At 44.1% G+C, this 11690-nt stretch overlaps 1 protein-coding gene across 1 annotated transcript; it reads right to left on the reverse strand.

Moving 5' to 3' along the window:
* Nucleotides 1–784: 784 nt before the first annotated feature.
* LOC112949674 (1,25-dihydroxyvitamin D(3) 24-hydroxylase, mitochondrial) lies at nucleotides 785–7034 on the reverse strand. The gene is made up of 12 exons (XM_026042123.1): nucleotides 6917–7034; nucleotides 6575–6765; nucleotides 6268–6361; nucleotides 5416–5512; nucleotides 4854–4945; nucleotides 3962–4073; nucleotides 2930–3075; nucleotides 2424–2590; nucleotides 2168–2246; nucleotides 1356–1550; nucleotides 1140–1251; nucleotides 785–848 (listed from the first exon to the last, which is right to left on the reverse strand). The coding sequence occupies exons 1-11, from the start codon at nucleotides 6974–6976 to the stop codon at nucleotides 1141–1143; spliced, it is 1344 nt and encodes a 447-aa protein (XP_025897908.1). The 5' UTR covers nucleotides 6977–7034; the 3' UTR covers nucleotides 785–848; nucleotide 1140.
* Between the last annotated feature and the right edge of the window lie 4656 nt (nucleotides 7035–11690).

The following is an 11690-nucleotide window of genomic DNA, read 5'->3' on the forward strand; positions in this document are numbered from 1 at the left end:
TAACCATTATTTATGGCAGAACCCATAGGATTCCATGGATAAAGCCTCTCATACAATAAAAGGCCACTAAGGTTTTTGTAATAAACATGTGATGAGATGGCTTGCATGGGAGCTAGAGACATAAAACACTATAGGTTTCAGTGTAATATGTGGCAGTCACAATACTGCAACTGTTAAATTTTAAGTACTGTGCAGGCACTATGAATAATTCTGATTACATAGCTTTGTTCTTCCCTTTTATTAAGGAAGGGAAAAAGAAAAAAAAAAAACTTAAGGCTAACAAGAGGGCTTAGAAGTTAGGATAATGAAAGAAGTATGTTTTCCCTAATTCCCAGGTTAATTCACAACACTGGTAGCCTGATATGGATTAAGGAATTTTCCCTTCAACTGACTCCTTGTAGTGCGGAGCTAACGGCTTGTTCAGCCCTGGCTGTTGTTCCCCCAGGGCTCCCAGTCTTGAAACCAGCTTTGTACAGCTGCAAGCTGCCCAACAGGCCAGCTGAAACAATGTCACTGTGCACTAATAAGAGCTTTACATAACCATCCACAGCTCATTATCAACCTTATCCTGCAGAATCCCTAGGTTGCACTAAATTGCTGTATTTGGACAGGTATATCAATGTGACACAGTATTTTTCCTTTCCTTTTGACACTGATAAGTAAATCTGAATTAACCACATTTGCCAAAGAAATAGTAGGGGAGCTTTTGTCGACACTATTTCCATTCTCAGTGACTGCTCAGGGGATATCCGTGGCAGTGTCTCCACTGGTTTCCATAGGTTTTGGCTTTTCTCGTAGATACGTTGTCTTCAGTAAAGGCAGCAGTAGTATTGTCATTTGTTTACAACCTATATTAGAGAGGSAAGGAAAAAAGTATATAGAGATCTGTTATTTAAAATAAACAGAGCACTGAACAAACCTCAAAACTTCATAAATAGGCCATACAAGCTCTCCCATTTGCAATGCCCAGAATAGTTTTCCTGTTAAACGTAATGACACRTGATGTCACTTACTAATCTCACGTTGTAAAAAACGAGCAGAGAAAAAAAGTCAATACTCTTCCACTCACAGTTCTGTAAAAATTTTAAGTGAGGCTTGAAGTCAAGCCTCCCAAACTTAGCGAACCCCTCTGTCCATACCTTATCGTCTTTGAAATGCAATGGGAAGCTCCCGGTTGGGAATCAGTATTCCCGAATGGAGTGTTTCTACCGGCTTGCTGTCAGTTGCTACGATTTGGTACTTGCGAATGAGCTGAAACACAAACATGTGAGTGAGTATGTTTTGGCTTCTAGACTATCTGATTAAGTCTGGGACAATTGTACATTGTGCGAAGAAGATCATTGGAGAGTATTTACCCAGCAGAGAGCTAGATGAAGTTGGAGTTCTGCTAAGCGACGCCCGATGCACATCCTCTTCCCGATGCCAAATGGAACATGAGTAAAAGGATTTATTAAGTTCTTCTGAAGCCAGCGCTCTGGTTTAAATTTAGTCCAATCATTAAAGTACTCTTCATTGCAACCCAAGGCATGGGTATTTATCATTAGGACTGTCTATAAAAAAAAAGCAACAGACACAGTCTGAGTTACAAATTGGCTTGGTGCTACCAAGTGAATCAGCTTGTTAGTGGAAAAAGAATAATGCAACAGTTACAGGCAAGGCAGTTTTGTCTGAAAGCCTTGTAATTCTGTAAAAATTAATTCAAACACAGTAAAGGTCATTTTCCTCAGAAATGAGTGTGGGAAATTTGGAAAAAAAATCTTCAAATCCCACACCAAAATATTTTTGTCTAATTCAGTTGTGCAAAGAAGTGCAACACCATGAAACTGCACCAGGACACWTTCTAGTGAGGTGATTAGGTAGGAAGATACTGAATTATTTCAGTCCAAAATGAAACATTAGAAAAATATTAGGAAAGAAAAACAGAAAATTGGGGGGAAAAAAAAAAAGAGAGAACCATCCTGCTGATGGCAGGGCATCAGATTCATTAATTTGATTCTACCTTCTACTGAAAACTGTTTAAATTCATGGGAATTCTTGTCCCAAATTTAATAATCAAGCCTAACTCAGGGAAGTCTTTSAGCAAAGTCATTTTGAGATGAAGATATGAAAAGCTCTGTTTTAGAGGAGAATTAAACTKCAATGGAATACTTTAACCACACTGACTTACCCCTTGGGGTAGTACRTAGTCTCCTAGAACCATTTCTTTGTCAATAGTGCGAGTAGTAAATGGCACAGATGGTGTTAGTCTACAACAAAAGAAACCAAATTTTTGAATTCCCAACATTTTCTTCTTCCTGTATAGATAGTAGTTTAAATAACAAGGTGCCCCACAATTATATGTGCTAGTAAATTTTTTTCCCCACAGTGTAGAATAAAAAGCTAAACTACTCATTTACTTTTTGCAGGTTACTTGAAAATTTTACCTCATGGATTCTTTCAGACATGCTTTTAGGTAAGGCATCTTCTTCAACTTTTCAGCACTTGGGTTCTCATTAGCAGCCAAAACACTCTGTATTTCCGTAAAAAGTTTCTGCTGAACATGTGGATTGCGTGAAATGTTATACAAAGCCCACAGCAAACTATTGGCAGTCTGAAACAAACCAAAAAGAAACGTAAGATCTCTGCTCACGGTGACAGAAACAAGAATTTCCCAGAAGTTCAAAGCAACATTTTTAGCATAAGCAGTTTAGGGTTGGCCATTGCCTAACAGGATTTCAATTTAAGAGATTATAAATCATCTTAATTGTTCTCCAAGAGAAACCAACAGAGGAAATAATTGGTCCAGGTAAAGTTTCACTTGGCGTTCAGGCCACTGAAGCAACTACAACATGAGCTCACTATTGCTCTTTTGTTCTCTAGCAGGTTATGGAGGAAAGCAGTGAGTTGCAAGGCTGCTGATTTTGAAAAGTTCTTTAACAGTCGGGTTTACCGTTTCAACACCCGCAATCTGGAGCTCTGCAATGGCTGCATAGAGCTCTTTCTTGGAGAGTTGTCCTCCGGAATAGATGTCACACAGGAAATCCTCATGAGGGTTTGCAGAATGTTTTTCGAGTCGACTGTCAATTGAATACTTGGCTAAGGAGAGAAGAACAGGAGGCAATTAGTGGAAAGYTGCTAAAAATAAGCTCAAAATAAAAGTGAAAATATGGCTCACATGCAGGATTTTGAAAGAGGATGTCAAGCTGTGCTCTGGTTTCAAGTCATGAGCACTGTACCAAATAATGTTATTTTCACATTTTAGGCAAACAGTTACAGGAATTATTTACAAACAGAACATCTGAAAGCCACTAAGAATTTTGCATTATAATATTAGGGAAGGAAATGAGTGATGATCAGTGTTGACTGTTGATCTTAAAACCCGTAAACTGAAAAGCAAAAGAATAAGTGCACATATGACTGGCATGAGTGAACCCTCTGAAGTGTCTGGTACACAAATGCTTAAGAAAAAAATCAGCATTACAGTTACCCAGGGACCAAAATCTTCCTTCATCTTTAGCTAGAATTATAAGAGTCTTGGGAAAACAATTGAAAAATATGAACTGCATATGTGGAGTTAGAGTAACTTTTTCAATCTTGATCTTTCCATCTTCCATCTTGTTTCTCAACAGCAAAACTGCCCTTCCTTTTCTCATATCCCTTGCCTGTAAAGTGATATACCCTTTCCAGCTCTGTACTTCTATAAGAGACTTGACTAGACTCAGCTTTGCTGGCTCCTTAATTTCTGGGGCTTCCCTGGGCACAGGGTGTTGCCACACAATCAGAAGTAAATGTTAGTCATAAGAAAACAGTGCTCCCATGTTTGGAATCAAGAGGTTTGTGGTCAGCAGCAGCAAAGGTGTCTCAATCTGTGCTCAGGACAGCAAGTAACAGCAGAGTAAGACATAAAGAAAGTTAATTCCACCATGTGGGAGGCAGAGCAGAAGGAAGTGGGGAGAAGTTATGTTTAAAAATTAGTAATAACCTGTTTTAAATATATTATCCCATGCGTTAGTATGAGCTTGCCAGACTTTTGTGTTGAAACCCTTGTGAAGCTCCACTGGGGTCACCATCATCATTCCAAAAGTAGCCATCATCTGTGGTAGAGAAACAGTTTTTGAAATCTTTAATTTACTTGTAATTTGTGAGCAAAATTAGACTCTACYGTAGGAGGCTATTTTCACTAGATCGGTAAGTTGGGATTCTGAGAGTATTTCTGTCCTATAGAAAGGATAGGATTCACTATATGGAACTAAAACTTAGGTGCAGCCAGTGGAGAATAAGATGTTTTAACAATGGGTTATCCATCCTACTTATATTAGGCACCTGTTTTAGAGTGGTACGAGCCATCCTTTAGCAGAGCCTCCTCCCTCCATGGAGGGCAGATGGAGCTGAACAGCTAGGCCAGAGCAGATGCCTGCCTTTGGGACAGCTCAAACCAGTGAGATTAGTATCACCGAGTCCWAGTTGCAGCAAGACCCAGGGCAGGTTTGCCTGCGAGAGTGACTAACTCCAAATCCAGGGTATTTGCATAATCCCACACAACTCCACCGTCCCACCCAGCGTAAACAGCAGCGTTGCACAACAGGTGCCTATGAGGGAGAGGAAAATTAACCAACCAACTTGACAGCTATAATTCGGGGATTACCCTGATGTTCATGCAGCATCTTCACCCCACAGGCTTAGGCTTTTTGTCAACTGGACAGTCAGATGGTCAGAGCTCTCCCCATTTGAGTGTGGCATCAAATGGGAAAGAATGACAATAGAATCTCCTTTTTTTTTTTTTTTTTTTTTCCCCCCCAGGAGACTTATTTAAACCACTACCCTTCAGAAAATCATTACAGTCCCTGGTAAAGTCTAAGACATTTCTTCCATACCGTTTTTACAGCCTTGATGAAGTTCAAACCTTCTTCTTTTACATCACGCTGCAGGAGACCAAACCTTCTCCCATACAGCACCAGGCAGATACCTGTTGTTAAGCAATATTCTCATTAAATGATATAGAAGAGAGGGTGTGTAGTGTTCACCATTTATTGCCTTTACAACATTTGAATTATCCCTCTGAAAAAAAAAAATCCTCTGCTCTATGACACAACCTGTGAGAAAAGTGGTTCAAAATTCAGTCTTCTGCACAGCACCCAGTAACACCTGGGCTTGTGTTTAGCACTCTGCCTGGCCATGCTTTTCTTGTTGAGGATTTCTKGTGGCTTTTCCTTCTGCTCTAAGTCATTCCTGGCTGATGCTTCCTTAATTTACTCSAAAAGACTTCTAAAGATGAAGGCTCCTTCCTGGGTAACCATCTGGAGAATTACACTGCGATTCCACAAGCTCAGAGTTCATAAATAACCGGCCTGCACTGTCTTCACTGCTTTCACTTTGTCTGAAATGCCGTAACTACAAAACGCATACCATTTTCACAGAAAAGAATCAAAAACTTACTTTCAAAGGACCATTTGTTGATTTCTGAATATACATCTTCAATTTGCCCATTTTGGTTACAGAGATCATCCATTCTATACATGAAGTCCTCCAGGACCTAAGGAGGAGATAGAAGAGAGATGAAAAAAAAAAGACAATAAAGAAGACACCAACTAATAACAATCCTAGGCTTTTAAAACTTAACATTTTCACTTGTCTTTTAAGTAGATGACAATCTCATGTAAACCAGGATTACTTATGTTTCCTGCTCAGATTCAGTTTCCCCTGTGTTAACATATGTCTGGATTTTGTTTGACTCCCACCCTATTACTGTTTGCACTTGGATGAAACAAGTTCTGCTCCGTGGGGACGAAGTGCTTCAGTCAAACACAGGGATAACAGCACGGAGTTTTGCAATAAGGAGGGTTAAGCTGTTTATCACAGATGCTCCTCAAACACRGTGAGGAGCGTAGAGGTTAGCGAGGGAGCTGTTCCCCCGCAGAGRAGTGCAAGGAGGAAGGGGGAAAGGCACAAGCTGCCCAGTGCCAGAAGCGTGAGGGAAAACCCTGCAGGAGCCCRGGGCACTGCGGGGTTACCCCGCTGCTCTGGGACGGTCCCTGCTGCAGGTTTCTGTGCGGTCCAGCCCTCAGTCAGACCCTGATAATGGTTCTGTACCCACTACTCCCCATGGAGTTCTAGAGCACTAGCTTTGTTACTGGACAGYGGCTCGCTAGCTATCCTGGCACACCAGACCCCTTGGTTTGGCAGTTTCCCGGGCTCCCAGGAATGTGGGGAGAGGAGCCTCAGCCGCAGTACCCGCAACTTAAACCGCAACTAAAACCACACGTCAAGCTGCAACTCAAGCCGCAGTACCTCGTTGATCGGGGCATCCAGCTTCACAACTTCCGCGGGTTTCATTAGCTTCTTCTGAAAGGCACTTCTTACCCTCTGCCAGTCTTTGCCTTCCCTGAGGGGATTTCAAGGCAGCAAAGGTGAAGGGAGAGTGGGGACAAATGAGAGGAAAACAGAACAGAAAGAGTGGCGGCAGTGCAGCAGGTGCAACGAGACGCCGCTGCTAGGGGTGTCCTTTGATCCCGCGGTGCGGCATCCCGAGCGCCGCATCCCKMGCGCCGCATCCCTCGCTCCCTCCGTCCCTCCCCGGGCTGCCCGCGCCACTCACAGGATGAGCAGCCCGTAGCCCTCATCGCGGTAGTCGCGATAGGCTTTCCAGGGCTTGATCTCGAGGCGCTGCGGRCAGGCGCTCTCGCGGCGGTACAGCGCTTCCAGCAGGCACGGCGCCGCGATGTGCACCGAGTCGAAGGCGCCCAGCTTCATGCGGAAAATCTTCCCGAATTTCCTGTGGTAATCGGCCTGGGGAGGGGGCAGCAGAGGAGACAGCGCTGAGCGCGGGGCGACCCTCCCCATCCCATCCCGTAGCGCCGCATCCCCTGCCGTGCCATCGCATCCCGTCCCGCCGCATCCCGCCGCATCCCGCCCGGTGCCGCCGCATCCCGCCGCTCACCAGCGTCTCGTGCTGCCGCTTGAGCCCCCCCTTCCAGAGCACGTCGGGGAGGCTGCCCATGAGCGGCCAGCGCGGCGGGCCGGGCAGCGCGGCCAGCGGGTGCGCGCGGCCCCGCNGCACAGCGACGAGGCGGCGGCGGAGCGGGCGCACGTGGGGACGGCGCGGCGGGCCGCGATGCTGCCCTGGGCACCCATGGCCTCGGCGAGCCCCCCGCCGGGCGCACATTTGTAGGCGCGGGGCCGCGGGGAGGCCCGGCGGGCGCTGCCCGGCGCCAATGGGAGCCGCGGCGGGGCGAGGTGGGGCGGGCGCGGCGGGGCAGCGGGTTCGTCAGAGGGCTCCGCCTCAGGTAGCGCTCCCCGCGCGCGCCGCCCCGAGCGCCTCCGGGGGCTCTCTGTTATTAACGCTGGTCCCTTCTTTTGCCTCCCCCGTTCTAAGGCCGCCGTGCAGAGGTGCGAGGCCGCCGGGCGTGCGGCTCTGCCCGCCCTTGCCAAGCCCGGGGGGCCGCAGGCGGGACCCTCTCCCCTTCGTTACGGAAAGGGCAGCGAGTGCATCACTCGCCACGGCAAAATTCCCTCCTTTGTTAATTCTGGCAGCTGATAAACCCCGACAAAAGGCGGCTGTTGACTCAAGAGTTTTAATCAAAAACGGCTCTGTAAGCCTCGGTGCGAGGCTGCGGGGAGCCCGGAGATGAAGACACTTTCACGCTCCTCCTCTCACAACAAGGGTGGTGGGGAAGGCTGTGGATTTTGCTGCCACAGATACCTGCAAACCACAAGTTTTTCAGGAAGGACAACACAGYGTTATTAAAGGACTTGCCCTTCTCCCCCCACACAGTACCTTTTTTTCCCCCATCTTTCCCCAGTTCCATTATGTGACTCAGCTCCTCAGCTCCCTTATTTAAGAAGCTGGTGGGGTGATGCGGGGTGTGCGGATGGRTGTGTTGGACGTGGGACAGGGGAACAGCCGGGGGACAGGGTTTGCCTGCGCTCCGGGATGAGCTCGGGAAGGGGGTGCTCTCCGAAGGAGGCAAGCAGTGAACAAGACAGGCAAAGAAACGGATAAAAGCAGGAGCAGGAGCGCTCGTTCCAGAGAGTTACTGCAGCTTTTCTAAGTCTTTACAGCAAATACCTCCCTGCTTCTATTTCTTTTTTTTTTTTTTTTTTTCTTTTTTTTTCTTCTAGGGCTCATATTATGCAGACCACAGGATCCAAGCATTTTCTAGGTAGGCTGTACTGACATGCTTTGAAATTAAAGCTGGTTCAAAGGCGTGCTTTTTTCTTTTTCTTTTTCTTTTTCTTTTTCTTTTTCTTTTTCTTTTTCTTTTTCTTTTTCTTTTTCTTTTTCTTTTTCTTTTTCTTTTTCTTTTTNTTTTTCTTTTTCTTTTTCTTTTTCTTTTTCTTTTTCTTTTTCTTTTTCTTTTTCTTTTTCTTTTTCTTTTTCTTTTTCTTTTTCTTTTTCTTTTTTCTGATTTGTTTGCTTTGAACCACTTCTGAAAACACATCTTGCTGCCCTTGTAACTGGGGTGCAGCTCAGGCTTTGTTCAATGATTAGTGCTGAGAAACCAGACAAGCGAAGAGACAACCTGTGAGCTCCATGGACACCTGCCTGTTTGAGGAATCAAAATAAACTCATTTGAAGGGTCACAGCTCAGTGCCTGTGAAATGATCTCTTTAGAAGAGTTTGGAATAGACAAGTCAAGACTAAACTGGGCACAGGTCATTTTTTCCATGTTCCTAGTTACAGTAGAGAGGAAACCACCYTGTTAATACGAAATCTTCTCTATTAGGGCTTTATTTTTTTTTTTAGTTGCAGAATGGAAAAGATTTTACTGAACTTCTGCGGTCGTGATGTAACTTGCTGGCAGGGAAACTCGTGTGTTTGGAGCTCAGTGAGGCCCAGAGCTGCGARAGCTAATGATTGCCTCGGTGTCTGCTAAAGTGCAGTGCTAAGGGCATTCTCAATCTCTTCACTTCTTCCTCCCCTCCCTCTTAGGAGATCTCAAAAACAAGTCTTACAGCAAGATCTTCTCCTGTGACCTTTAGAGCATTTCAAGGGTTATTCGCTTAATGGGTTATTAGCTAAAGTGACGCTACCTGTAGGGGTTTAGAGCTCAGGACTTGCAGCTATGTGCTCGTGTGAGTTCACATCCCAACTTGTCCCTCCATAGAAGCGCCTGTCCCAGGAGCAGCTCACCATCATCACACAGGTGTCTGCACACGGGGCTTTGCACGTCTGAGAGCCAAGCTCTTCTAGTGATGGTGACAGCTGCAAGAGGAAGGCCCTGCTCACTCTTACACCGTGGCAAAACTTACTACTAGGTCAAAGACCAGGAAACATTTTCTGAAGATTGAAGCTAAACAGTGTGTGATCCATGTGCTGCTATGTTTTTTTTCTTTTAGTTCAGAAAAGAAAAATGGCTTTTGATTTATGAAGCTTTAGATGTCAGGACAGAATGTGTCTCTAAAATGGTCTGCCAGAGTGATTATCCTTCTGTAGAAGATCTGAAGTCAACTGTTGTAGAGGTAGAGAAGTGCTGTATTACAGCATATCTTTTTCATTGCTAAAGCATTCATTGGTACCTGAAGTCCAAGCTTTACAGCTGCTTCCAAAGCAAAGCAGTTGCTCATCCTACCTCTTGGGAAACAGGAGTCAAATACTCTTCAAATAAGGCTTGGAAAACCCATCACAGTAAATAACTCCTCCGCCAGATTTAGGAGACTGAAGTGCGACCATCTGACTGCAGCAAAACAGCTCAGTAGCTGGAAAAAGACYCCAAAACATTGMCCTAATGCAGGGTGATCCCACTGCTTTTCATACAGCGAATTTCAAATATGATGAATATTATCAAATCATCTTCTCAGTCTGAAAGAGTCATTAATCAGCAGTGGATTTTCTTCCTTAATCCTGGATACTGGAAAGTTTCTAATGTGTCATATTACACAATTCCCGTCTCCTGCTCTACTCTTTCTCCTTGCTGGAGTAAGCATTTTGCTACTTTAATCCTAAAAGTGCTTTCAAAGTGCTTTTTTTTTTTTTTTTTTTTAAGTGCTACAACTTAAAAATGCTACAGGAGAATGGATAAGACTATGTAAATAGTGTCTCTGCCATGAACAAGGTATTTCACAGCGCTGAAGAGGACTAACTCAATGCATCTTGTAAACTCTAGTGTCTAAACACAAAATTGTTATTCCAGGCTTTTAGTAATGTTTTGTTTATACACTTTTAATTCTGCATCTCTTTCTAGCTGAGCATCTTATAGTTTTGTAAATATTAACAAATTAAGATTGAGCCTAAGAAACGGAAAGTACTGTGGTTCCCATTATACAAAAGAGAAACAGAAATGTACTTGAAAATCCTAATCACAAAGCCATGCATGGCCTTAGATGTAAAATGAAAGCAAAAGGACTCTTTTAAATTTTTATTCAAATACGAGTTTTATAGGTCTAAACCTCTGATCGCACCTCACTAGATGATTACACTCCTACATGATGGCTGGAGCTGTATGGAAAAATAGGTCTGCTGAGAGCAGCCCTGAGAGAGGAATCCAGACAGTAGAAGGTAGAAGAAAATAGCTCAAACTCCCCCAGTCAAGGGGTCTTCTAGGTGGCCATGACCTGTTCGGGGTATCTACCTCTGCAATAAACGTCGCTACRTCCAACTACTGAAGGAGTCTCTGCTTGGTAAGTAGGTACATGTTTCAAGAAAATTAACAGAGGTTTCTGGTCTTAAGTGCAGTTAATGTATAAGTTTATGAGAAAAATAAGTTTAACCACTGGGTCTGTAAATAAATATTTATTATCTGCTTTGCTTGCTAAAAGTAATGCTCCCCACTGTCTTCTATATACATTAAGCATATAGATTGGGTAAGAAGTCAGAAAGAAGGTAAGGAGCGCAGACCAAGCAAGTGTGACAAGATGTTCAGTCAGTTGGAGAGACCTGATTGGTTCTTTTCTTTCCTCCAGTGATTAGAACACTCTCTGGGCTTTTTTCAGAGTTCTGGGACTCTTTTAGCAATTTCATCCTCCCTGAGCATTTAAGGGAGTTGTTGCAGTGAAGGATTTGTGCATTAGGAGCCTGTGAGAATGGGTTACTGCCTACACATGAGGCTGAGTTTTCATCTTTGGGCAGAGTTGGCAGAAGACTGGAAGCTTTTTTCACTTCCCACACAGCACTGTTGAGAGACACGCTTGGTTTGAAAAGGAGCAGAATTTAGGAATTTCTTGGAACATGTCATTTTTGAACACACTGGTATTTCACAACTACCCAATACCTGCAGGTGGGTTCCTTACTACTGCAGTAGCCTGCTGCTTTTGTCCGTCACGTGCCTCCTATGTGCAGCATGACCCCACCGTGTTCTCCTCTTGACATCCATCGTACCCTTCTCTAGCCTGCAGTTACTGACAGGCTTAATGTACTGTAGAACCCTTCTAACTACATTTTATTTTTGTCCATCTAATTTGAGATCTAATTTGGTTATTATTTGTGAAAGCACCATGTATTTTTATCACAGTGTAAATATAATAGTGTCAGTTTACTCCTGATGTTATCATCAGGACCAGGAGCTTTTGAACTGAATGTTGGCCCAACTCCTCTCTCTAATTTCTAATGGCCCTAATTTCTATTAGGAGAGACTTAATYATGCTGTGTTGCTGGCACAAGACACATTGTAAATTGGTTAAACGGTGTTTAGGTCAGTGTYGTTTGTATGTTTTAGTGGCAGAATGCAAAGAAAATCTTAGAGGCCATTAAAAAGTATAATATGAATAGAATTTTC

Source organism: Nothoprocta perdicaria, unplaced genomic scaffold, assembly GCF_003342845.1.
Source record: "Nothoprocta perdicaria isolate Ctin4 unplaced genomic scaffold, notPer1 scaffold_3, whole genome shotgun sequence".
Lineage (NCBI taxonomy): Eukaryota > Metazoa > Chordata > Aves > Tinamiformes > Tinamidae > Nothoprocta > Nothoprocta perdicaria.